The sequence below is a fragment of the Tachypleus tridentatus genome, chromosome 4, assembly GCF_004210375.1.
Source record: "Tachypleus tridentatus isolate NWPU-2018 chromosome 4, ASM421037v1, whole genome shotgun sequence".
NCBI lineage: Eukaryota > Metazoa > Arthropoda > Merostomata > Xiphosura > Limulidae > Tachypleus > Tachypleus tridentatus.
In genome coordinates, this window is record NC_134828.1 from 106,908,530 (window position 1) to 106,934,303 (window position 25,774).

The 25,774-nt window shown below is 32.6% G+C and overlaps 1 protein-coding gene across 1 annotated transcript in view; it reads right to left on the reverse strand.

Annotated features, from left to right (window-relative positions):
- Positions 1 to 25,774, reverse strand: part of LOC143249852 (KAT8 regulatory NSL complex subunit 1-like) — a 50,142-nt gene that overhangs the window by 14,922 nt on the left and 9,446 nt on the right. Inside the window, 4 exon segments of the mRNA XM_076500401.1 lie at positions 2,201 to 2,304; positions 2,927 to 3,011; positions 13,097 to 13,697; positions 13,700 to 13,925. Of these exon segments, the coding sequence (XP_076356516.1) occupies positions 2,201 to 2,304; positions 2,927 to 3,011; positions 13,097 to 13,697; positions 13,700 to 13,925 (1,016 nt within the window).

A 25,774-nucleotide genomic window follows, 5' to 3' on the forward strand; every position in this document is an offset into this window, starting at 1 on the left:
TGCATGAAATAGAAATTCAAATTACCAATACTGACAAGCTAGAAAATAAACCTCAACTTTTCTACTTGTTGACATATGGTTTATGTACTGAATCAAATATAGTGGTTCTGTTCAACTCCTCTTTTCATATTTGAAAATAGTGCCATATACACACTTACTTCAATATGACATATGAATAATTACTAGAAAGCTCAGGATGATCCCTTAGTTGGATTCTCAACCATTTTAATGTTAGAACGCCATCTTTCAAACCAAGATTTCAAGCAGTTTGGTTTCTTTAGTCTGCTCACACTTTTACATGTTTTTAGACCCACATACTGCTAAGTTACTAAGCTTAACAAGTTATAGTGCAATTCTATGGGATTGATATAGTAATTTAATACTATTTCAAGTTGCACATATAAAACCGAAAATGAATTATTCCACATCTATCACATGAGAAATCTGATGAGACTTGGAAACCTACAACAAACGACTACAAAGTTCATAACTAGGAGAAATAACCGTTCTATATTTTAATAACAAGTAAAAACTTTGTATATGGTAATCTATATACAGTGTATAATAATTGAAATGACTATTTTACAAAATACTAGTTTACTAACAAACAGCCAAGACAGGTTTCACTTTTACAAAGACTACAAAGAATTTTATATTATTAGATCATGTAACATGAAGGCATGTGATTATACCTTCTATATTGTTAGCCAAACATTACTTAAAGTTCAATATAATTAGAGGATACAATGCAACTAGATTTAAGCTATTTCATCTAAACATATCTTGTTATAATCTGTCTTCATTTTAGAATGAAAGACACACAACTTATATTTATTTATTAATTCTTTTATGGCGGTTACGAGATTGTACAGGTTTGGTAGATTTGAACAAAGATTCATTAGTAAAAATAAAACTTATAAAACATGTTTTCCTTAAGAAATGTTTGAGAATTATCTGGACATTAATGGTTTTGCATGTGAAACTCGAAATTTTTCTGATGCATAAAAGTATATTTAATCTTGAAATGAAAATTGATTTGCATACTGAGTAGGTGGCACGGGAAAAAAAAGGCTCACAAAAAACATTTCTTAAGCCTTAATACGTAATGCAATGTTTACTGATAATTACACAGTTTCATTAACACATATTTACTAATTTAAAAATTATAATATGAAAGCTACAGAAAGCATGAAACGGTTCAGTTACCAAGTCTGTGCTAAGAGTTCCAGATTCTGTTTTCTAGTTAAACATCTAAATGATACAGAAAGCATATGGATTTTAAATAGGCTTTTAAATTTAGTTTAGTCAAAAGATACACCATTACAGTTGGTTTAGTAAATGATATTAGTGTGTAAGCATGTGTGTCTATTTTCAATAGAGTAGCTTCATCAATTCTACTCAATATTGTTTATATCTGAACCTGTTTCAATATTTATTCAAAGTTCCATCTAATATTTAACATTGATTCCTGCCCTTCTTCAGGAAGTGTAATTTTCTCTATTACATAGAAAGTGTTTTCTTCTGCAAATGTCCTACTTTTCTAAATATAAAATTGAAGGGGTATTGGCATTGTTAAATAAATTGTGCAAACAAGTTTCTGCCCTTCATTTGTGTATACAAACATCTCATTGTTTCACACTAAGTTATCTGACTTTTTCATCTGTTAAAGTACTCATAAGTGGAGGCAACCAATGGTCATTTTTGCTAGGGGTTTGGGGGACTGCATAGGTTCAAAAACAACTTTACACACACTTGTTCCATTCCGAGACATTTTAAACAACTTTTAAAATAAGCTTTTACCTTGACTTTGTAGCAAAAACAAAATCAGAAACCACAACAACTTGTATTATGAGATGGACCAACATAATAAATCACACAAGCGAGTTATATTTTAAAAACCCCAATTGCCCATGAAAAACATGTCGCCAAATTATCACGCTTTCCTTGTACAAATGAAAATGGTTAGAAGTTAAATCAAATACAAATTAGAACAATGTTAGCTACAAAATGTTTATTTCACATTCAATTAAAATCATGCCTGAAAAATACAGAACTTTCACCAGTGAGCACTTAATACTATGAGATTAAAACCTAGCTCAACCATAATGGTTTATTATACAAAAATAATTAGTGCTACCAGTGTGAAATGAACATATTAACTCCAACTGACATACGTTGAGAACTTCAGTCCAATACTTACTCGCTGATGTAAGAAGTGCTTGTGCAGCAGTTTTTGTCAGTTTGGTGTTTCTGTTTCTATTATGTTCATTGCAGTTTTTGGACGGTGCTGACAATCTGCATTTCCTATCAATGTAAATAAATACATGAAGGATGAACATTTTGTTGTAAATCTAACTTACTGAACAATTTCAATGAAGTAACACACAATGAGACTGAAAATATATTAACTATAAATCTTGTGATTTTTAAAAATTAACTATAGACAAAGATTAACACTATTTTGCAATAAAGAAACTACTTTCTGATTGTATTCATTATGATTACCCAATACATAATAAAATACATGTAAAATAACTTTGTCCTAGTTTTCTTGTAACATTTAAGTGTCTATGCTTGAGACCTGACTTAACCAAATCCACACAACAGAAAATTTTCAAACAAGAAATTGATACGTTATTTTTACCAGTAATTCACATGCTTAATTTTACAGAAAAACCTTAGATTTTGGAATTTCATGCACTTATTTAGAAACGAGTGTCAAAAGTCAACTGGAAAATAAAGTGCCAAATTTGAAACCTAAGATACCAAACTGCAAAGAATTATAAAATTTCCTATAGCATGAGTATAGCCCACCCACCCTCCAGAAAAATATTTTGGATATAATTAAAAACTTGTAAATTTCTTGTACTGGTCACCAAAAAGATGCTTCTTACAGTGATATTAAAACAAAAAAAAAACAACTCACTTTCTGATAAAAGATGCTTTCATTACAGACTTCTGGAATTCTGCACTTTTCAAAAATGCATCAAACTGAAGCAAAACATCTGTATCTGAAACCATAATTATCATCAGTAAACAATTTTATTGTAAAATTGTGCCTGAACATAACATTAACAAATTCTGGTTAAAAGATAAACTAGATGTACGTACACATCAGAACCAAAATACAAAATTTAACTCGTAAAACACTGCTGTGAATGACATTTCAGTCTTTGTAGAATGAGACAAGAAGAAACAATTACATTTGAGAAAGTACACTGTTCTCCATATTTTTTGGAAATTCCAGTGCATGAAAATACTCTTATGCTTAAAACCTTACACTGAAGCATCTTTTTCACACAACTAAAAGTAACAATGGAAGGTGTTAAGATTTATAATAATACCATTTCTTAAAACAGCTTGTTACAGAGGTATCACTATGTCTGCTGTTGTTGTTAAACCAGTGGAAATTTGATAGTAAATGTTGAAACAAGGTTAAATCAACATTAGAAATGATAGCCTTGGGGCAATACAGCCACAAAACCTAATAAATTCCTTCACAACCATTTTCATTTTATTTTTTGACTGCTAATTTTAACAGTCATGACATAGTAATGATAAAATATAAGAACTGTATTAGCACATCTAAAAAGTGGTGAAAATTTATCTCAATGAGAGATACAGCACGTATCACAAAACCACTCGCATTACTTGAAAATTAACCTTCATAATTAAAGACGTGAATGAGTAACTCATTGGCACAAATCAGTTGTTTAACGTCAGTTTTTAATTTTTGTATTTACTATTCTTAATTATGTAAATATGTAATCCAAGTATAAAATAAAAACTTGTATCAAAAACAATTCCTAAACATTTTAAATCTTATACTAAGAGGAAATTTAAATCTTGCAAGTCCTTTTATATTAATATGTATTTTGTCATCCTTGAATGTAATTAAACACATTTTTGGACAGTTGAAATTTTTATGAATATTAAGCTTGTTAGATATAAAAAACAAACTGAAAAATATTTTACTTTGTCACATTTTTGGAAAATCAAATTTTTAGTAGAGTCACTAAAACCTTAAGGTGAATAATATGCCAGTTAAGAGATTACTTTTTGAGAAAAAAAGATTTTCCTCTAAATATCCTCTACTATTCTGTTTACCAATACCATTTTATTTAAAATGCTCCAATACAGTTAAATATACCAAAAATAACTGATTACTTTGACAACTAGGAGTCGTGACAAATAACAAATGCAATGCAAAAAACAAACAAAAAATATTAAACAAGTTACATTCAGATAATTGTTCTGAGAGCACATTAAAAAATAACTAAAGGCAAATATTAAGTAAATATTATTCATTAACATTAGTAAATAGAGCAGAGAAAAATTTAGTCATGAAACTCACTTAAAAATTGAAGTTAAAGACTGCAGCAATTTTAACAGTAATGTTTCCTATTATGCTAAATGCAGGGGTTAAGTTGAATGAATAAAATAAGAAAATTTACACTATATGACAAATAGATTCAAAAATTAAGATCAGATAAACCAAAATATGACAAATGACTGATTCAATAAGGCCAAGAAAACTTTTCTAAAATAAAACACCTAACGTTTGAAATACTGAAATTAAAATCTTTCATTAATACTTTAACAAGATACAAATAATGTTTAATAAAACAAAGATTTAAGTTTCTACATTTTAAACTTATCAATGTTCAAATTTTCACTTGTTCTTCCCAAATTATCCCACCTTATCATTCTTAATGGGTTAAATGTTTAATACAGAAAGTCACATTTCAACCCTCAACTTATGTCATAATCAGGCATGAGAAAATAAACAGTATTATTAATTATTTATCAACAGTATTAATGGAGCTGAGGAAATAAGATTAAAAATCTGGACTTTAAATAAAAATATTAAAATAATTTTAGAGCAAAAGTCCATTTAAAAAGGGCAGCCTTCGTAATGAATGTCACATGGCTACCTTTCTTATAAGTTCTTTATTCACAAACATCAGCAGTTGAAACCACTAGCATCTGCTTCAAGATAAGACTAGCCTTGTTTGCAGGTTAAGTGTGACACAATTTACCTTCTCAATTACCCAAGCTGAAAACAAATAAATGAAAAAGTAGATGACTACATTAATGGAGTGGTTATGCGATCTCCATTACATTTATTTGAGCCATCTTGAACAACTGCCCTTAGAACTACAAACCACCATTTTAAAAATCACAAGCTAATGATACTCGAACCATTTCTCAGTTAAAATGTATCATTTAATCATCATAAGTTGATGATACTCGAACCATTTCTCAGTTAAAGGATGAAATTAACAGCTTCTTGAGTACCTAAACTTTCGCGACACCGAAATGTCATATGTAGTCATTACACGATGACTCAAAGCCTTTTAACGTTGAAACATTCTCAGTGCAAATCATCTAGGTCACTCCTTCCGTGTTTAACACTACACAATTATTTACATGTTTTAAACTGTGCTAAATCTCATTGTGTTTTGCAATAAATTTACCACTTCATCACAATTTTAACCGTTAGCAAAACAACCGTCTTCTTTATGATTATGAAGATATTTTTTACTGAACTAGTAGGATTTCTGAGAGTGTATTAAAACAATAAGAGTCGTAACAATAGAAACACCTAAAGTTTCAAATATAATAATTATAATAAGAAGAAACGGGTATTTGACATCTTCACAAAACGAGAAAAATTCACCTAACATTCATTTAGTAGACAGATAAAATACTGAGACGGTTAAAAGCTGCAGTGTGCCAGTCGGCTTCATTCGCGTTTAACCCGTACCAACGTGTTTGCTACGACGTCAACAATATTGACGTGTTCTATGCGGGTGACTCATTGCGAGCCAGCCGGCCGTCGGTGGTGGTATTATCCGCCATTATAACATCGGAACTTATATCTGTTGGAGAGCAACTGCATCCGACTTTCCTCAACCCATCTAACTAGTCCGAGATACAGAAGTACACTTTTCCCGTATTCTACGATAGTTGGTACTGTATGGAATACACGATGTACACTGGGCGGATTTGACACTAAAGCAACAGTCCAGCTGTAAGTCTGGCTCCTTCAATCAATCGATATTAAATTAAGCACAAAAGTTGAAACTAATGCTTTGAACATACATACAGATTTGTAACAACTAACAGACTAAATATGTTTTTTTTTTTTTTTTTCAAGTAACGAAACCACAACTACTAATAAAAATAGATGAATGACGGATTCTATTCACCGACAGATACTGGACATAAAATTTTTTCTCCAAGTAGATAACAATAAACTCAATTACTTTAGGCTACGTTTAACTCGGAAGGAAACTTCATGGAACATTTTTAGCATTACTTCAAATATTCATTAACATTTCTATAAAAATATATTACGGATAAGTTTAAAAATAATTGTATAGTTAATCTATCGTCACATTACTCCGTTAAATATATAACAGTTTAATTTCATTCAAGATATACCTACCATCTTTAAATATTTCATTATTATTTGTAATATTGCGGCCTTATTCTGCTGTTGAAGACTTTGGTATTATCGATTTAACCAAATTTTATGTCAAGTGACCAAGAAAAACAATGTTATACAGTAATTAGAAATATTACAAGCAAATAAAAATATGATATAAATATTTATAACATTCATTACTATGTAACTAGCAATTGTCAACAAAAATTACGGCCGTAATCGGTTTTAGTTTACAAATTTATTGTTTGTGGTTATTATAAGATTATTTGAATCTAAAAAGCAGTTATGCACGCTGAGAAAGTACACTGCACCAGCTGCTACAATTTATACGTAGTGCTTATGTTATTGGTATCTACAGAACATTTAACCAGTCTAGAACCGTACTAGGTATTGTAACTAAAGCTAACATCTACATGAAACATTTCTCGCCTACAATTATAGAATAAGGAAAGTCAACCGTTTCGAAAATCTCAAAGTTTAATGAAATTCCGTTTTACGGCACACAAAACTGAACTGTTAGCTCGGTGTGTTAGAGGGAAAACGCAGACAATATTTCAAGATATTACAGTGTTTAAAGCAATACAGTTCGGTTCTCGAACTTATCCGTTCCAGAAGGCTGTTCGAAAAACGATTCATTTTTTTCCCATAAGAAATACTGCAAGTTAAATTAATCCGTTACAGACCTACAAAAAATTACGCATTATGAAACATTTTAAGTAAAAATATTGTTCATTTATACCTATATAATAATACTTACATGCATAAAGTCAACCACAAAAACAATAAACACAATAAAAAACAAATGAAAATTTAACTGCACTTTACCTGTGCTGAGAAGAGCTGATGACGTAAGTGAAAGGTGGTGAGGAATGTGGAGAGTAGGAGGGTTATTATTGTTTGGAAGGGGAGTCACCTTCCATAAAAACGTCAGGTAACACTCCTTCTCGGGTTCTTTATCTTTTCTGTCTCTTTGCATTGCTACAACCTGCTTGAGATTCACTGGACCTATTTCTCACTAAAAACTTGTCTAATGAGGTTTGTTTCTGTCTGGCACCCTCCCCATGTCTCACCACACTTCTCTTCCTAAATTTTTCTAACCACCCCCTACTAGCCTTAAAGGCATCACTTGTATCAGCACTCATTCCAGGGGTGTTTTTCAGGAGGTCAGCATGCAAATGCTTTGCTTTCTCACAAATGACGGTCTCAGAAATGCTAATCACCAGCTAACTGTTTTTCGTTTACCCAAATCAACAACAGTTTTCTACCTCTTCCATTGTTTGTGATCTTTGTTTCGTAAGCACTGTCACTCCTTTTGCAACATCAGCTCCTTTGATGACCTCTATTTTTCAGTATGGTGCAGACTGTATACTTCGCCATACCAAACTGTGTAGCAAGGTCAGGCACGCGAACACCACTCTCATACTTTGCTATGAGATCTTTTTTCACTTCTATTGTGGCTCTGACTTTTCTTTTTTGGTTTGCTGCTTTCATTATCCTTCTTTGACCCCATGGTGGCTTATTTAATCAGAATATTTAGAAAAACAAAAAAAAAAGAAAAACGAAAACGTTCACAGCAGATCTTAGCGGGGATGTGGACTGAGCGACACGTGCAGGTAAAATGTTTTGGGCAAGCTTGGCGTGGGCCGAAAATGGTCGAAGGGTCGATCAGGTCATCAGTCGGGTTATTTCGGAGGTTCTGGCCACGACAGCTTGGTTCGGGAATTGAGTTTATGTTCGACAACCGAGACATTCTCTCAAACAATATGTTCGAAAACCGAATTGTTCGAGAAGGGAGGTTTACAGTTTATCAACACTAGTATAGAGCTTGTTAAGTGTTCACCACTAAGCTTGTAATTGTAACAATTTTCATTGATAAATAGATCTGTATGACTTGCAAGTTATACTCAGACCCTACATTTAATTGTGAAATCATCAAAAACGAAACTGATACTTCGTGATTGATTTTTTCAAACGTTTAAACAATTTGCCTTCTATCACAGTGGGGGTACATTTACATTGTATTAAAATCACGAAGTGACTCTCACCTGAAGAAACTATGTGAACGTGGATAGCTATATTGTCATAAATTCAGAAAGAACCCTTATGATGATGATGCGACAGAAAAACAAGATTGTCACCTTGGTATTTCACTAAGAAAAAACTAAAACCTTAAGTACTTGTAAATCAACAGCAGTAGGTTGTTTAATATTTTGGAGATGCTACAGGGGCACAAACATTAAAATTTTTTTCTCGTGGTAGATTTGGATGCTGAAGGAGGACACGAGAAAAAATATGGTGGCCCATTATAAAAAGTACCTCGTGTTTCAGTTATTTGTTGCGTCAGGTATTTTATAAATAAATTTAACAACGGCGTTTCTATCACTAATTTTGTGATTTCATTTTAAAAAAAATTATTCTCCAATGGTAGGCTTTTAATCATTCATAATACGCGCAGAGAGTCATTTAGCAATTGTAGTTATAATCGTGAGCAGACCGGGGTAAACCTATTCTGCTGGGACGGTCAATCGAGTTAAGTTCCACTGTATCACACAAGACTCACCAGCTCCTTAACTCAGCTCCTGAAAGCCCAAACAATAAAAAAGTACTGTATCCGCTCAGTTATTCAAGGTCTTCCAACAGACCCAACAGGAAAAGGATGGTAATCCCCCCCCCCAAAAAAAAAGGTGCAAGCTTTAAAAGGGATAATTTAGATTTCGTAGAGGATTTATCAAAGATTTTTAAAAAACACAACTACCGCCTTTGTTGTAGCCATTAAAACATTAAGAAATGTACCGAACTCTTTTTCGCTTACTAGAACTTTCACATATCGTTCCTGTTTATCATCTCGTGCGTCTCTCAGAAGGTGCTGTTTGCCACCATTATCACAAACTTTCTTTTGATAAGAATTAGAGAGGCAGTGAAATTGGTCACTTGGCAAAGGCCGACCAAAATTAAGAGTTCACAACCACTGTCTACAGTAATTAAGTAACCAGTGGTGGTAGAATCGTGTTTTTCTGTGCGACATGTATAGTTTCCTACGTTAATTTAATTAAAAAAAAAAAACTGATAAAGAGGGCTGTCTCAGGTAAATTGTCCAAGTAATAGAACACCATGTGCGTTTATGTCATTATCACGAAACTGACGTCTATTGAAATTATCATTGATCGAGTGACTTCAAAAGAAAAACATCAACGCAAAGTTAAAACTTATGCAAACACAAGCACAATTTAACACTGGTGAACATGCTTTGAAAACGAAATGTATTGAACTATATCAAGGAGCACTTGGTCATCTTTCATGGATGATGGTCATGTTTACTCTGAAGTCACTTACAAAAGAGCAAAGACAATTTGCTCATCCTGAAGAAGAATCCATTTCTGACGCCTGTCATCTGTATATAACCAACTTACTTACTTCATTTCTTAACTTCATAACCAGGATCGTACGATTTCGTAATCGTCGAATGGGGGGCGAAGAAAGACTGCTCAATTTTTGCGAACCTCTGATTATTAATTATATACTTTATTTTTATATCAATACCTACCAGTCAACTGTTGGCTGTTCTTGCAATATTTTACGTATTTCATGTTGAGCTAAAAACCAATGTAAAGAGTTGGGACATATAGGAATTTTACCTAAAATTTGGGAAAGTAGGGAGTTTCACAACGTAAAAAGAAATTGGGATTCGTGACAATAAAAAGGTGAGGAATTGTTTCATGCCTCAAATACGTGCTTTCTTTCAACTACAAACATGTAGAGCAACAAAGATAATTTCAGTTAAGACTATAAAAGAAAATTAAATTTGCGAACCACAAATTCCTCAATATTACACATTTTAAAATATAAATATACTTAGGTGATTGTTTTTCCAATAGTAAAAACACATCTACAAAATTTAGGTATATTCATTTTATGTGTAGCTACGATTTACTACAACGACACAGTGACAGTTATAACTACACACTGGATGTGCACGACAAAGCTGAAAAAAGCCCTCAATTTTTCAAAATTATGCATTTTCAAGAAAAGATCATGACCCAGTTTCACTGTTCATTGATCCATAGACAAACTGTCATCAGTAATTACCATACGGGTCATATCTCCCGTGCCCTAACCTCCCGTAACACAAAGTACATAAAAGTTAGCATTTGCTCACACGTCACGAAAGATACAACTTGAAACGGTTGAGAGCAAAGCCCGGTTTGCTCGTGTAACAGCCAAGGAAGTACAGTTAAAAAAAACAAACCTGTCATTCATCAGGAGAGTCAATACTCGGTAAATGCGTGAACAATTTTTGCTTCGTCACGTATGACAAATAGAACACAATAACAAGGGAGTTTGGGGTTTAGTTCTTATAAACTTCGCAGTATCTTAAAGTTTTATTTCTTAAAGAGAAGAGAGAAAGGAAATCGATATATGGTAGACAAGTATGATGTTTGAGATAAGACATTTTTAAACAGTTTTTCAGAATGCACTCAAACACTGAGATAAGTAAAAAAAGTTAAATCACTAATTTACCTTAAGGTACGTCAAAACAAACAAAAAAGTCAGAGCTGGCTTATTTAGTATTTGATTTCAATATTAAACATAATACTTGAGACCTATAATATAGACGCAAGTACAGTTTAAATTTAAATGTTCCATACAACAGTATATACTACGAGTTTAAACACGTCCATAAATATAGTTTCGCTTCCCCCTGGCAAGCGAAACAAACACTCGTAAACTCTGTGGTGCTAATCTGAATTTTTAGATCAGTCATGGGTCTTCAGCCACTCAACCACCTTCACAGTATGATTTTATTTACTCTATGTTAGCTCAAGCCGTTAAAAATTATATATTATTTCTAAAAATTATGTGTACCAAGATTCCCCTGCGCTAAACCTAAAATTTATTTATCTTTGATAAACAGATCATTTCTTTCGGACCCACTTACACAAACATTCTGTAACACATCGTAACTCTTTCGCGTTGACAAACAAGGGTGAAGGTAAAATTGTCATACGGAGATTTCTTTTCAATTAATTTCATGTCATATTTCAGTATATATAACATTACTATTTAGAAACGATACCAACAGTGATGACTCAGCAAACAGTAAACACAAAATTGAATACCATGTAAAACATATGACTAAGACTGTACATACAACTCGATCGCATAACAATAAGTTTTTAGACACTGTGCGTGGATATTTAAAGTTTAGATGTACGGGTTCAACTTAATGTAAAGGTATATTAATCCACGCTGAGTTCACACCGATTCATACACGAGATCAAGTGTTTAAAAAATACCAAACACGTTAAAAAAATGAAAATTACCTCAAATCTAAAATTTGGAAACAGATCCACTTCAACTACAAATACATTGTTTTCCTATTATTAGTAGCGTAAACAAAGCAGAGCTACGTTCAAAATTGATACAAGAACTTTTCACTTAACTTGCACGTCTACAAAAGACTTATTGCCTTTGCCGCTAATGGTGTAATCTTAAAACGACACCTTTGGTATGTAGAGTTTTAATTTTGTTTTGTAAATCTCTATCGATCCGACAAAACTAAAAAAACAAGACTTCAAATTTTATGTTTAACGAATTTATAGAATGATGCGTATTACTTCATTTTAGAGAGACGTTTTCTGATTTTGAAAATAAAGTTGAACAGAAACTTCGTGCAAAGCTACACGAGTCCTGTCTGCGCTATGCGTCCTTACTTTGCAATGTAAGAATAGAGGGAAGCAGCCAGTCAGTCATCACCAACTCTTACCAACGAATAGTGGGTTTGACCGTTACATTATAACGCATCCACGGCTAAAAGAGGGCGAGCATGTTTGGTGTGACGGCGATTCAAACCCTCAACTCTCAGATAACGAGGTGAGCGCCATAAATCACCTGGCCATGTCGGGCCTCGAACAGAAACTAATGCCATTTTTGTACTGATGGAAGTTTCAAAACTGAGGTGTATACAGTAAAAATATTTTGAAAACGCATACATGCGAAGACCAGTGTACATTCTGACATAACGAAAAACATTTTGAAGTTATTCAATTCGACATTTTAAATTTTCTCTACTAATCTACGCCCATGTATTATAGTGGCGATTGTTATATAGTATCAACATTTTTGTAACTCAAACTCACAAGTCATTGAATCAGATGTATTACACTAAGTAAAACCTAAGCTGTACATACATGAATATTTTATCAGACCAACTGTGTAGCTAACGTTTATTTAGCATATCGCTTACTATTTTAAATTTTACTACAAACACTTTTGTACTCATTCAATCTATAGAACAAAAAATCTCTACCACTTCGATATACAGTTAAGAAACGTTGAAAAATAGTGAATATAGAAATTAAAATCTCTTAGATACGTGATTCAAGTTAACTACACAATGTCAAAACACTAGACCTGCTAGTTCAGAAACCCTGGCAAAAGGCCAACTATTCAGCTTTATTTTTATCAGCTGAAACTAATGAAAGTATGGCGTGTTATAACGTTGTCTTTTTTCGTGTTTTTTTTTTTTTTGTTCTGTTGGTTTATAATCGCTTTACCGTAATAAAAGATCCTAAAACCTTAAATTAGTTACATGGATATCACAACTACAGCATACATTTCACAGTTAAAAGTTGTAAAACATCCTACCTTGAGGAAATGAGAGAACTTGGTGGAATGATGGGTCCAGGAGGGCTATACGTTCAGAGATGGGAGTTGTGTTAGGATCGAACGACTGAGTGTTATTAAAAAGGCCTCCGCAAACAATGCAAGGCAACATCTCTCGCTGGCAACTACAAGTACATCTTACCGATGACAACCTGGATGCTTTACGACTCGTCTGATGTAGATCAGAGATTTTAAATATCTTCCTTTTGTTAAAGTTCATAAGCGGTCGTGTTCGGCTAGCTTGGCACGTGCTACCCACGAAACTTGGCGTTTCCTTTTTGGTCTTAGAATCGCTAGCATTTTTGAACTGAGAAAATGGAATAACAGGCGTTAAAACGAGTGGGTGAAGTGGACTAGAGTTGGGACAAGAAATTAATGGAACAGTCGTCCCAGGTTCACTTTTGTTTTTTGCCATTACTGAAGAATCCACAAAGCCGTTGACTTGTTTATTCTCGAAGCTGGAAGTCCCGCGTTTTTTAGCCACCTCAATGGTAGGGTTCTCCGAACTTTTATCAAGTCCAGTTACATATGCCGTCAACTCGTTTCGCCTTTCTATGTTGGCGATTTTCACTTCGATAGGGGTTAATTTTCTACCGGACCGACCAGGGTTTTAGTGGTCGCGTTATCATTCCCACTAGAGCAGCCTGGTACGCCAAGAGAAAAGCATCCCTTGGCTGCCCGCAGCTTCCGGTGGAGCTCTCCCTGTTGCCGGATTTTGTACTCCAGATCCGAGACCTGAGCTTGCAGCCACGTCCAACGACTCGCTACACCAGACCGATCCACTGTCCATTTCCAACCGGCTCGCCTGTGACTTCGGTAAAAACCAAAATCGTCATAACTAATAAGCAACAGGAAAAAAAAACACAAAAAACTGTACAGTAACAAAAAAATTTAAATTGTAGTCTATACGGCAGGATATGTAAGGACTATTAAACGTAAAAACCCAAATCACTAGCATAATGCAAGGTGCACAACCTCAAAGAAATTCCGTAAACTATAATTCACCAGTCAAACAAACACTCATTTTCAGCACAACCTTCATTATATAATAGTATTCGAAAAATAGCTGTATCCTAGATTAGGAGCAAACGTGTTGGTAAGTGCTTTACGTTCAACAAGCGTACAGTCATCAGAACATGGAGCTTAAAGCTACTGAAACAGTAGTTTTACGAGCCCTAGTACAGAGTTTAGTAAGGCTTCGCCGGGTTTGCTTTTGAATTTCGTGCAAAGCTACACGAGGACTATCTGCACTAGCCGTCCCTAAGTTAGTAGTATAAGACTAGAGGGTAGGCAGCTAGTTATCACTACTCACTGCTAACTCTTGGGCTACTCTTTTACCAATGAATAGTGGGATTGACCGTAACTTTATAACGTCCACATAACTGAAAGGACGAGCATGTTTGGTGTTACGGGGACTCGAACCCACGACCCTCGGATTACGAGTCGAGTGCCTCAATCCCCTGGCCATGTTAGGCCTGCCTTGTCAGCTCTGGATGAAGTGTTGTTGGCATTGCTGTACACTGTTCCTTACTTTCATTCAACTTAGAATTATTACAAACAAAATTAAGTTATGATAAAAGGGTGCAGTATTTTAAATAGTTAATAGTTTTCCGCTTCCAAAATCAAACCGTCACTACAATCAAACTTCCCTTAAGATACAACAAGGATACATTTTTTGCATGGTCATCAATTTGTGCAGGAAAAGTAGAACCACTATTCATTCAGAACCCCCTGCATCAACGTCAATTTACCTTCGTAAATTTATCACTGTTTACGTTTGTATGGACAAGTGTTTCCCAGAAACTACAGTGAAACAAGTCTGGTTTTGAAAACTGTGCCAACGAGGTAAAATATAACTTTATTAAATTTTGATTTTCAGTGAAGTTTAGTTTAAGTTCTTTCTACTTTCGCCTAATGACGATTAACAGCATAAAAATTAGACGTAGTAACAAAGACTACAGTCACCAGTCTCTAACACTTGAAGCTTACATTAAATGAATACCAGTTTTTGACAATCCGGAATAAACATTCCTCTCACAGCAACACGAGGACTATCTGCGCTAGCCTTCTTTTATGAGCACTGAAGATAGTAGAGGGAAGGCAGCTAGTCATCAGCATCCACCATCAAATTTTGAAGGATTTTGTCCGGCATGGCCAAATGGTTTAGGTACTCGACTCGTAATCTGAGGGTTGCGTGTTCGAATTCCCGTCACACCAAACATGCTCTCTCTTCTAGTCGTAGGAGCATTATAATGTGACGGTCAATCCCACAATTCGTTAGCAAAAGAGTGGCCCAAGAGTCGGCAGTGGATAGTGATGACTAGCTGCCTTACCTTTGTCTTACACAATTGCTAAATTAGGGACAGCTAGCGCAGATAGCCCTTGCGTAGCTTTGAGAGAAATTCAAAACAAACAAACCTTATGAAGGAATAGTGGAATTGACGGAACACTATAACGCTCCCACGGCTGAAGGGCGCGAATAAGTTTGGTAGGACAAGAATTCGGGACCGTGACCTTCAGAATGAGGGTCAAGCGCCCTAATCATATGCATTTCCTTTCAAGTTTATAATTCAAATACATCATCCAGTTACCCAACTCAATTTTAACTTATTTTATTCTCGATACGTTTGTACACTTTCACAATATTAAATTTTTGAAAAAAAAAAAAAACAACAACGTTCAGATTGCCCCACCTCCTGTTGAAAATACTTGAACAGTTCATTTTTTTTATATATTTGCAAGAGTGGAGCATTTTTTATATTCATATTGAAAAGTGTAATGGAATTTCCCGTTGGAAAATTTATATCTTGGGTCAATTTCGATCCTGGTAAAAATCCGATATTTAGTGGAATCCACTCGAACTTTGTACAACACTACGTATCAGATTACCCTATAAAACAAGGTACGCGTCAAGATAATAGTTTGGGGCTATGAAAGATTTTTTATACGAAAACAGTGCAGAAATCAGGCAAGTCTTGTTCGCTGGGACAAATGAAGTAAACAGTATATATCGACAGGACTTAAAATATGAATACGGTTGTGAATTTCAAAATATCGTGGAGATGAAATATTTGACGATTAATAGAAAACTTGTCATAGCAGTTTATTTCTATACTATTGAAAACTGAGCCAGTGTTCAATTTCAAGTACACACAATTTGACAAGAAATAAAAACTAGCAAACAAATACGACTGTCGTCATTTGTCACATTAACTTTGACTTTTAAAATGGATATCTGTAGAACAGAGATTGTGGTTTTCCTAAAATTAAAGTATTCTTTCATATTTGACTTATATATAAAATCAGTGTTATTTTATATTAAAATATTAAAACAATATTACACTGATTAACTTAAAATCAGAAATATCAAATACAAAACCATCCACAAAAAAAATTACAGAAACCATTATTAATATCACTTACCTGCTATTTAGTGTTAATTAATTACAGTTCGAGAATGATGAAATTTATGTACTGGCATTGCCAAATTAATTAATTTGTAGCTTTCAATACGAACACAGTGGATTTTTTATACGAGACGGAAAACAACTCGAAAGACATGCAGCACAGATGCCAACTAACAACTTTCAACTGGTTTTCACTTTCTTACGGACAGAAGTGGACTACTATGTACTGTGCAGACAGCAAGCTAATAATTACTGTGGTCATTTAGCCCGAATTAGTGGTCTTTGGTATTAATATACATGGCCGTAACGAATAATTTAATTTGCAATCAGGAAAAATCACTATTAAGCTTTTTTTTTTAAATAATAGAACAATTATTTTATTGTCAGTTTCTAACCGTCTTATCACCTACCCTTCTAACAAAATAGTCACACGATCGACAAGATGGGATGCTTTTACGCCTCAATTTATTGTGTACATTCAACTGACCAGTCCTTTTAAAATTAAAGCTCCGACCGCTTAGTTCAAAATACGTGTGCGCGTATTTCTTGGACGAACCAATAAAATCAATATTTCATTTCTGTAGCCAGCGATATGTACAGCTGATCTCCTAAACATAAAGGACACTTAGAAATATTTTCAACTGTTTTATATCACTATCTTCTGTTAAGTAATAAAAACGAGAACACATATACAGGAGCATATCCGTTCTCCCATTATACTAAATAGTCTTATATGAAGAAACTAATAATAGTGTGTAAATGCAGGTTGCATGTATACAAGGAAGCCGGTTTCAAAGGGACGTCTCTATATACACACACATATGAAGGTCAGTCACCACGTAGGAAATTTTTACAACTCAGTCACGACTTGCAGGCTGTGATTTCTGAAAGTGATGACATAAAAAGCAGGCCATACAAGTAAGTTATATGAAGTAGTGGTTAACAGAATATCGCTTACGTAAAACAAGATAGCCAGAAGCTATCTTTACCTTATTTTCTAAACAAGTTTCGTTAGGAAATGAGTTGTTCATCAAGAGATGTCGTAGTGAAAGTTTAAGAAGCATTTATCAAACGGAAGTGGCGTGAAATACAACTTCCTAATGCTTCCCTGGTTGAAGTAATGCAAACATGTTTTATGAACATTTAATTGGAACAATATCCATACATAAACGCGCGCATGAGCGCGTACATTATTCACATGGCACACATTAATGTAATAACAGAATTTCAGAATGTTGATTGACAGTTGTTGCACTCATAACATTATCTTCTGATAAATAATCACTGATAAATTAGTTATATCATTAATACAATTATTGTTTGATAACTGTGGGAACATCACAATCTTTACAATGATGGATTGAATCCGACAAGATTGGCCACTAAAAAAAATAATAATAAAGTACTTTGAAATTTACATTTGATCTAATGTACACACACACACACACGTCAGTTCTTTTGCAACATGTATTATAACTAAAGCTTCTAACAATATTTTGGTAAATCGAACAAATTTAGAAGACCTTTTCTAATAAATGCACATCACAAGCTAATAATATGTTCAGCAAGAAATATTACAGTCCATAAAGTTCTTCAATTTGTGAAAACTAAATTACATGCAGTGTTTACATACAGATTAGACACACCTATTGTACACACTTTGATCTACATGTACCCTTCCACCATCAGTCAGCAATTTTAAGGTTGTTACCAACCATGACCTAGAAATTCAGACACCTATACACAGATCCTTTTAATGTTAAATATTCTAAAAGATCTTTATACATCACTTGAACTTGTTTAAAATCACCTCTTGAATATTTGTAATAGTAAACATTAAAATTGAGTTACTAAATGCCACAAATACAACATAAAACTAAAATACTGCAACGTTTAAAATACAATTTAATCAACAGAAGTATATCAAACCATATAGAATATAAAGTACATATTTCAATAGAGATGCACACTACCACTATTTCATGTGAAGCAAAGGGTTGCAAAGGTTTAAAATGAGAAATAATTTATATATTTTAATACAGAACTTTTCAAATAAATGTTGAAGTACTTGTAGAAAGACAAAGATATGGGGAGGACTTCCTGATTACCAAAGTTATCCCATTTTGTTTTTCCCACCCCTTTGGTAACCACCCTGTATTAACCTTAGTGCAGAGGTCCAAGAAACGGTTTCAACAGATACATAAATATATTTAAAACAGGCCTGTTATGATTGCACAGATGTTTAACAAAATGTTATGTTACATGAACGAAACATTTTCACTGAAATAAGGTCAGTTTTTAATGTTTACATTTCTGTGCATCTGACCAAAGTAAATTACATCACAGCCTCACGTAATTTAGAGACCACATCTATAATTGTTCAAGTGTGTCTGTAGTTAATAACAATAATAAACTAACTTAAGAGAAATATTTATACTACAGGTAATGTGATTTAAGTATTAGCTATTTGTGCAAAATATCTTAGGCATATAGTAAGCATATCTGAATACAATGGGGGATAAGCACTCAATATAATACAACACAATCACACATTTAACCCATTATAGTACTTTCTACAAATAAAGAACAAATACTCAAACCCCTGATTTTAAGAGTTATAAATACGCAGACTTACTGCTGTACCAGTGAAGGGGAAACAGTGGAATGACAACCACAATGGACATTAAAACAAAACCATGATGTCACATTCAGAAGAAAAAAACATTTAAGTTTTCAACAAACTGAAATGTTAAAAAACCTATATGCATCCACATATTAACCATACAATTCTGTCTAAATAATGGTATTTAAGGGGCAGATTTCAGAATAATTAATAAACCAAAATTAAAATCTAAGTTTAGTTTCAGCAAACCCCATTTTTTAAATGAAGTTTTGACAATTTATGCTAAAATTTTGCCAAATTCAAACTCATTAGGTGCTTAAAATAAAAATGAAAATAAGTGAATTAATGTGAAAAACCAGTTTTCTTCAGAATTTCATTTCACCAACTGTTTAAGAATGTTGTTAAGGAATGAACAAGTTAATGCTTTTATTATGGACTGGGTGGAACCTACCCAGCTCATAACTAAAGTATCCATGACAGCAATCACACTATGACTTTGATACTGTATGTATGTTTATAAAATTTAGCAGATTATTAATAAACATTAGAAGGCTTTCATATAAAAAAATATGAAGTATTTAAGTAACAAGCTTTTCTAATGAGAGATTTTCTTTTAATTGTTTTTCTTTCAGAATGTTGACTATCCAACATGCAGACCAATTTTTATGATTAAAAATACTCGTGCATCAGGAAATTTAAGTTTCACATGTAAAATCTTTATAGCCTTCAGATAATCAAATGTTTAATAAAAAAGCACTTTGTTATGTTTACTATTAAATTAGAATCTGTGGTCAGTAAACCACCATAAAAAATTAAGAAATAAATTATGCTTTTCTCTCCAGGATGACTACAAATTAACTCGAACGTTTAATCTAAATAGCTTAAATATCAAAACTATGCACTTACATGTATTTATTACATTTATCTCTTAGCCTATGCTGGCTAACTCCATAGAAGTTTCAATAATATGGCCTATGTGCACTCACACTACTGTAACCAAGAATATAAAATTGACCTTTATAATGTGACCTGTCTTGGCTGTTTTAGTAGACTAGTATCTTGTAAAATACAGTCACATTTCAGTTATAATACATTACGTACGTGTAATGAATACTTAAAAGTTTTTAAACTTATGCTTTATAGAATAGTGAAGAAAGAAAGCAAACAATTGTCTAGTTACAACCTTTTTACTCGGTTGAAACTCATCAAGAAATATCTGAATGTACAAAACGTGAAAGTTTTTCTAGAAATCTAAAGTCATAAGTTACTATTTCAACACCATAGAATTTATTACAATTTATCAAGTTTAGTAATTAATCTATATCAAGGTCTTAAAAAAAAAAAAAAAATTCATTCTGGCTGAAGACTTCTCAGTACAAAGGTTCGTCTGAAGAAAGAAGCTCCAATTATATTTGAAAATGACTAAGAAAGCCATTGATTGAACATTGAGCTTTTAATTTGTTTATTCACATATGTACTAGATTCAGTTTACATAATGGACAGTTTGCAAAAAAACTGATGATGTGCAGGGCCACAGTGTTTGATTCATAGCCAATAACCTTAACATACAGAAAATATAGGAGAGATTTTGATTTTATGTTTCAACTAATCAACATTGGTAATTTGAGTTCCTAGATACAAAAACAGACTTTGTATTTTGATCTTAAAAATATCTAATTTGAACCGTACAAAAGTGACACTAAAAAAATGCTTGTTTTTTAACTACTTGCTTTTAAATTAAGAATTTAAATAATGTACATACAATATGATAAACTTAATGACAATTCATAAAATAGTAGTTCAGAAAAATTTTTGATGTGATAATGGCCTTTAACCTATGACCTGTTGCAACCAGGTTAAAATTTATGAAATTTTCCTTAAACTATCCAATATACAATTATCTAAGCACTTTATATTTTGTCTATAGAGGGAGTGTTTTGTAGTTTCAAATGCAAGCCATTTTAATCATACTTGTGATACAGAAGGTTGGTAAAAGCTAAGTTTATTTCACCATAATACATACAAAAACATGTTAAAAAACTGTCACATATGTTAATACCATAACAAATCTCATTGCAAAGTTTTCCTACTGGTTATAAAGAAAACTTACCTATTAGTTTACATAAGGCTTTGCAAGGCAATTTAGATGTACTTAGATATATATTTACAAGCACTAAAATATTAAATACTAGTAACACAAATGTGACTTAACCTTTGTTGCAATGCTTTCTTGTCTTGTCCCTTGCAGGTAGATAGCCAGCAGACACTTTTCTCTTTTCTAACCTTAAAGTTCTTATTGCTAGGCTTGTTCAATTAAACAGTTAACAATTTAAAGGATTTTTCATTGTATTTTGATCAAAAGATATAGACGCAGTGCAAAGTAATCGAACTTCGTAAGAAACAGATGCAAAAGCCAATCACAAAATTACGTTGAGTTCCTTTAGGTTTAAATTGTAGCAGTGTACAAAGTCGTGCATACAAAAACATTTAAATGAACATTTTGTCATTTACATTGTATATACGGGACCTTACACATTCTACAATACTGAAAAAACTTGTCAATGATATTAAAAATAGCACATTAATGTAGAATAGAATCCCAGAAACACATTGTATGTAGTTGAAGGCCAAAGTTTTGATAATACTAATACACAATAACTTTAGGGTTTAAAAATAATTTTGAATTCAGTTTCAAGGAATAAAATTACCTATTCGAGTATATTGAACATCAGCATTATTTTATGATGGAGTTTCTAATTACTGTATCACATACCCTTTGATGTGGAAAAAATTTATAAGAGATCATAAAGCAAGCCAAATGTAATGTCAGCAGTGTCAAGACACTCATCAACATGTATAATAATATTTGCATTATCATGACTGGATAACAACAAAATGTCTTAGTGCGAATACTAAAAACAGCTCAGACTGCAACATAAAACCTACAAACACATGGCTACCTATAGTCATGAGTGAAAGGCTGTCACCTTGTTCATAGAATATTTACAATTTTTATGAATATATTTCAATCCATTTGGTACAAAACTGTAGATTCAAATTTTAGTATTATACATTAATTTCTCAATTTAAAAGTAAATACTGGAAAAAAAAATTTGAGTCATGTGATATGTTGAATTAGCAATGGTTCAAATTTGATGTTTGCAACGTCCTTATGCAATTTGTGGTTTATTACAAACTAGCTTCTGAAATTACCAATATTAATAAGCTAGAACCCAAGATAAACTTCTCTTTAGTTTGAGATATCAGTACATTTACCAAATCAACCAAGTTACTTCTGTCCACTCTCCTTTTAAAAAAAAAATACCTCCTTACAGCTATTTACCTAATGACATGCATAACTAAAAACTTAAAATATTCTCCTAGTGGTTTTCTCGACCTCTGCAAAGTATATCACAACAAATTCCCTTTTTGTGCTATATTTCAAGCAACAAGGTAAGACAACAGTGAGCACAAAAACAAAACACTTAAGACTCAAGTACAACTTAGTTACTAAGCTTCACAAATTACAGTGGAATTCTGTGGTACTAATAGAGATTTGCAATTAGTTTTCCAAAATGCATATATAAAAACTAAAAATAAGTTTTGTTTCACATCCTTCATGCGTGAAACAAGATTTAGTAACTTACATCAAGCAGCAGATGAGTACAAAGTTCATAAATAGTTACTTGTTTTCTGTACTTCATTTACTGTTTTATGTTTGAAGCTTTTTTTTTTTTCAATAGTAAACCCACATTGAGTTATCTGCCGAGTCCAGAGTGGAATCAAACCCCAAAGTTATTGACATCTAAGAATTTTTGCAAATTATAATCTATATATTTATAACCAAATGTGACTATTTTACAAAGCACTGGTTTACTAGAACATGCAAAGACAGGTTACTTAGTAAAGAACAGTTTTATATTCTTAGATACTGTAATATTGGCACACATACAGTATCACTGCAACTTCTGTAATGTTGGCCAAACACGATTGGAAGGTTAAAATAATGAAAACAATGTTATGAGATTTAAGCTATTTAGATACAATATTTGTAATTATGATATGATCTGCAGTAATTCAAGGAAGGGAAATAACTTGCACCTATTTTCTAATTGTTTTATGGCTATTATAAGGTCAGTCGAATTGACCAAATTCGTACAGATACAGTAGTGAAAGTGACCAACAAAATTTTAAAAAAGTTCAATAATCATATGAAGGTTACAGATTTTGCATATGAAATTTGAGAATTCTGATGCATAAAAATATTTTTAATCTTAAAAACCACAATTGCTTTGCATATTAAATAGTCAACGTTCAGAAACAAATTCATGTGAAAAACATTACTTAAATCAAAAATATCTTGGGTAAAAGTTTTGTAATGCTTGCTAATAATCTACAAAATACTGTTATGATATGCTTACTATATTAAGAATTATAGCATAAAAACTATAACAAACACACAATGGTTATGAGGTCAGTCCCTCAGACTGAGTCTGTGGTGAAAGAGTGGAGGGGAGACATCAGTTTATTATATACAAGAAAATGTCAAAACTAAGCAAATTAATGTTCTTTAAAATCCATTATTACATTGCCATCATAAAAATGTCATCCACATCTTAAACACACAGTTAATTTAAATGAAATACTTAAAGTACAGGTTTTTAAATTGCACATATAGAGCTCATAAAGTAGAGATCCCACAGCTTAGCAAAACGAGCACAGAAAGTTTATGTACTTTTGTCAGAAATTTATTCACAAGAAATTGAGCATGATGTTTATGCCAAAGCCTCATGTTTGAAGTACATGTCCTCATTTCATGTTTCATTCCTTCTGATACCAAACTCTTACACCCTGACCTTTCAGTGGATAACTATAACAATATAAGCTCTATTCAAAACATTGTGTTACTAAAGCTTCATATATGGAAAGATTCCATATAACTTATGCTTTGCAAGTTTAAAGGAGGAAATATGTAAAATGTCAAATAATCCAAATATAAGTTGGGGTACCCACATGTCTTACGTTTTTCCTGTCAAATAATCCAAATATAAGTGAAAATTTTCCTGAACTAATCCAAATATAATTTACCTGTCAAATAATCCAAATATAAGTTGGAATCTACATGTCTTTGTTTTCCTGTCAAATAATCCAAATATAAGTTGGAGGTACCCACATGTCTTACGTTTTTCCTGTCAAATAATCCAAATATAAGTTGGGGGTACCCACGTCTTACGTTTTTCCTGTCAAATAATCCAAATATAATGTACCCACATGTCCGTTTTCCTGTCAAATGGGGGTGTATATGTTGACGGTCAATCCCACTTTTCCTGTCAAATAATCCAAAAAGAGTTAGTACCCACATGAGTTTTCCTGTCAAATAATGGATGTTGATGACTGTCTTACCTTTTCCTAGTCTTACACTGTCAAAATTAAGTGAAAATTTACAAGAACTTGAAAAATATTTACCTTTCCATTTAAAAATAACAAACAAACTTTTTTTTTTTTTAGTATTTGAGTTTTATATCTGACATAGAATTGCAAAGCAGGTGAAAGAACACCCTTTTATTAGTGTTCAAAATAAAATACACACAAAATAATTAAACAAAACATGACTGCATGCTGTGTAGATGCCACATTACTTTAGATTTTCTGGAATGTTTCTTCGGCACTTCACCATAACTTTTGTTTTAATTATTATTTTGAAACACATGAATGTTTTTTAGCAAGTTTTACAAAAAACAGGTTGTGGACACAACACTTCTATATTTTGAGTTCTACTCTCATAAATACAGGTCAAACTGGTTCAAAATTATCAAAACCTAACTCTCTCCACAGGAAAAGTTTATTTCATCAACAAACGCAAGGGTTACAGATGTACAACATCATCTATGTGATAAAGTGCTAGGGTTTTCAGCCTTTACAAAAAGGGAAGGCAGTGCAGCTAAACACATTTACCCTAATATCAAAGTTATGAAACAAAATTGAATTAGAATCAGTTTAGCTCTACTGCCTGTACAATTTGCACTACTATCAAATTTCTATATCCTAAGCAAACTGTACTGCAAAGAAGCAAACCTTCTCTCCTCTCCAGACATAAAAAGGAGGGGCAACAGGTTTTAATCAACTTTTAGTACTAAGAATTGGAGTTTTTACCCAAGAAATATTTTAAAAAAGGAACAAACTGATAAGTTATTTATGAATAGAAAATCAGATATTAATACTCCAAAATTCATATTCCTATTTACAGGAAAGAGCTACCCATTGTTTAAAAGAAAGATTAAGTTATAATGATCCAATGATAAACCACCACTTAAAGAAATGTCAGTTTCATGTGTCCTTCATACAACTTGACAAATAAATATCCCACTTGGGTTGAAAGAAATGCACTTTTGAATAGGTGGTTAAAAACAATAATTCCAGTAGGGAAGTAAACTTATAAAAATCACATGTCGAAAACCTGTGAACAAAATTTTTTGTATGCAGTTTGGAACAAAAATTTTCACTTTTGTAACCAGGTGTTTGTTTAATTTAATAAGTACATTAGTAATGAATAATTAAGTCCCATGTGTACTTAAAATATTAGACTTATTCCTGCATATCTAGTTAATTAAGTTCATTTGTGCACTAATT